The following is a 3,193-nucleotide window of genomic DNA, read 5'->3' as shown; positions in this document are numbered from 1 at the left end:
GTAATATCATATCCATAAAGGAAAAACGAGTAAAAATCACAGAAAATATCATTTATTCTACCTCTACATCATCTACAATGAAAGAGGAGGACTTCAGAGTACTGTTAGTAATGGTTGAGTACACTCTGCATGCTTCAAATGTTTTAAAATGAAGTTTTATTCCAAGTTTCCCGAGTAGCTCCGTTCGACGGAGCTACTAGGGACACTCTTTTTTTTGCTTCTGGCACCTTACGAATAGCATATGGAATTTTTTTGAAGACGCCATTTGATAGCCCTTGCAAAGAGCTATAAAATGAGCCTAAACTTGTTTATGAAATGTTTCATGGTAAGAAGTTATTAACAAAAAACGCTCAAAACTGTCCCGAGTAGCCCCAGTTGACGGTACTGAAACTTAACTTTGCAGCATGGAATCTATAAGTATTTATTTTAAAATATAATAATAATAGCCTTGCAGCATGGATCCTTATAAATGTATGTTGTTCTAAGTATAAAATTGAACACCTTTCTCTCATGATTATGTTTGTAGTAATTTGTAACAAGATACTACTGGAAACTTTCTAAGCAGAAATTCTAGCTTCTCATTTATTTGTATTGAATCTAGCACAATTTCAGCAATATACCTATTCCTTAAACTAATTTTATATGCCTTACAATTCAACAGTGATGGGAGGTTGCAAAGATAATTGCATTTTATTATTACAAAATGAATTGGCAAACATTTATTTTGATATTTACAGCAGAGCTCATCAGTGGGCTTATGCTTTTATTGCTGAAAAATTACCTAGGGGGATTGTCCAGCAGTCTCAGTATATTTGATATTAATTTCAACAAGGAAGTTAGCAGCTTTCCTAAACATTTTAACTTCCTGCTTGATGAAGATTATCAAAGTCTGGTGACCCGAGAGCCTCCTGAGCTCAACAGAGCTCTGGCCAAGAAAGAGTCTTCTGATCTTGAGCAGAAAAGTAAGCGGTAACAATTTCTTATTGAGTTTTTTTCTTTCAGTTTCTTGCATTTGTCATGGTATTTGTTTTTGAGTTCTTTCTTTTTAGATTGAATTTTAAATTTCTGTATGTCTAAAAGTTTATATTAAATGAATTTAAATTTTTGTATGGCTTGAAATTTTATTTTAAACAAGTCAAATTTCAGGCTACTGAGTCAAATTTAATTTCAGATGACTTGAATGAAGCAGAGAGTTGCATACGGGCCAGTGAGCGGCTCATTCAAGTGGGGCGCTATGAGAAGGCCGGCAAGTTGCTGGAGAGGGCTGTGGCTCTGGCACCTACCTTACCTCAGGTCAGGTCATGACAGGCAACTCATAGTTGCACTGGAGGTCAATAAAGTTTGTGTGATGAAGATTTAACATGGCTAAGGGAAAGTGGTTGCTTGTTAGTTTGAAACATTCAAGAGCTCTTATTCAAACCTATTACCGAATTGAATTATTTGCTGCATCTTTAGCATCATCTGATGCTAAATAAATAAAATGCTATTTGCTGATAGCATCATCTGATGCTTGAAGTTAAGCCAAGAAAAATTGGAGCAGTGGGTTGCATGTTTGAGACTGCAACAAGCTGTGAATATTGAAAATTGGTGGCAAGCCTATGACCTAATGAATGCCAAAATTGCTATTATCATTAGCATTATTATTATTCTTATGTTAGTGGGATTATAAATCATTCAAATAGCTTTTTGGTTTCATTCTCAGGCAGGATTAGTTCATATTATTATTATTATGCCTGAGACACCTTCCTATGGTATGGTCTGTATACGGTCTTCCAGTATCACATTCAATTGTCAGTAAATATACCTAACACCAGATAGATGATATATAGATATATTATAGATAGATACCAATAGATAATATTCAGAATGGATTTCATTGTAATGTGCTCTGACAAATAGAATGAACATCACTTGAAAGAAGGGAGTTATTAAAAAGATTGATGATGATCAGAGGACAAGAAAAATGGCAGATTATTTCAGTATGAATGTATTTGTTATTTTAAAGACAATTTTTAAAGCAAATATTATGCAAAATCAATATTTTCATTACGAGCAATTCTATTCAGTAGAGGCCAATATGCTGAAAATTGACATGTGCTATTTGTAGCCTCAAATTTTGTAATAAATTCTGAATAATTCAATTCTCAAGTAATTATGCTGATGTTTGAAGGTCCTGTTCTCTATATACTGTGCCACAAGTCTCCATATACTCAGCCCCCAAGTCTCCATATACTGTGCCCACAAGTCTCCATATACTGTGCCACAAGTCTCCATATACTGTGCCACAAGTCTCCATATACTGTGCCACAAGTCTCCATATACTGTGCCACAACTTACAAGTCTCCATATACTGTGCCACAAGTCTCCATATACTGTGCCCACAAGTCTCCATATACTGTGCCCACAAGTCTCCATATACTGTGCCCACAAGTCTCCATATACTGTGCCCACAAGTCTCCATATACTGTGCCACAAGTCTACTGCACAAGGTACATCTTGAGGTACCTTGTGTTAATGCACAAGGTACCACCTTGCTGAAGGCTGCTGTGTTACAGGCGCTGCTGGCGCTGGGGGAGCACCTGGAGCGGCAGGAGGGTGACCTGGTGCGAGCAGACCTCTTCTATGTACGCGCCCTCATGCTTGCTCCTGATAATCCCAGAGCCATCAGGTACTAACCTAACTCATACTGACCATGCGTGTTGAGATTGTTTTATGGGTTGCTTCTGCAGTGCTAGATCACTCTTCCATGTTGTGTAATGTGAGTCAATTGCTTGCAACATTTATTTTTATATTAGTTTTCATGTAATTTTTAGTGTCGCTGCACTGCTGTCATTTACAATGAAGTAACGAGTGTAATAATATGGGACGGTGAAGATAACCAGTTGCCCCTGTTACTTTTTTTCTGCCTTTAAACCAATATTTGTGATAAAGTTTTGGATATACTGTAATCCTCTTACTGGGTTCCGTTTGATGCCTAACATCACCTCAGTGTGCTGTACCATCACCTCAGTGCTGTACCATCACCTCAGTGTGCTGTACCATCACCTCAGTGTGCTGTACCATCACCTCAGTGCTGTACCATCACCTCAGTGCTGTACCATCACCTCAGTGTGCTGTACCATCACCTCAGTGCTGTACCATCACCTCAGTGTGCTGTACCATCACCTCAGTGTGCTGTACCATCACCTCAGTG

At 37.8% G+C, this 3,193-nt stretch overlaps 1 protein-coding gene across 1 annotated transcript in view; it reads left to right on the top strand.

The window, feature by feature from the left end:
* The first annotated feature begins 663 nt into the window (after positions 1 to 663).
* LOC108680047 (protein adenylyltransferase FICD) overlaps positions 664 to 3,193 on the top strand; it is a 9,566-nt gene continuing 7,036 nt past the window's right edge. Inside the window, exons 1-4 of the mRNA XM_047885718.1 lie at positions 664 to 962; positions 1,172 to 1,293; positions 2,556 to 2,668; positions 3,030 to 3,171. Of these exons, the coding sequence (XP_047741674.1) occupies positions 704 to 962; positions 1,172 to 1,293; positions 2,556 to 2,668; positions 3,030 to 3,171 (636 nt within the window). The 5' untranslated portion in view covers positions 664 to 703. The remainder of the gene's footprint in view (positions 963 to 1,171; positions 1,294 to 2,555; positions 2,669 to 3,029; positions 3,172 to 3,193) is intronic.

Source organism: Hyalella azteca, unplaced genomic scaffold (genome assembly GCF_000764305.2).
Source record: "Hyalella azteca isolate HAZT.00-mixed unplaced genomic scaffold, Hazt_2.0.2 contig2853, whole genome shotgun sequence".
Classification (NCBI taxonomy): Eukaryota; Metazoa; Arthropoda; class Malacostraca; order Amphipoda; family Hyalellidae; genus Hyalella; species Hyalella azteca.
Note: the sequence above shows the minus strand (reverse complement) of the source record. Positions and strands in the feature narration are given on the sequence as shown.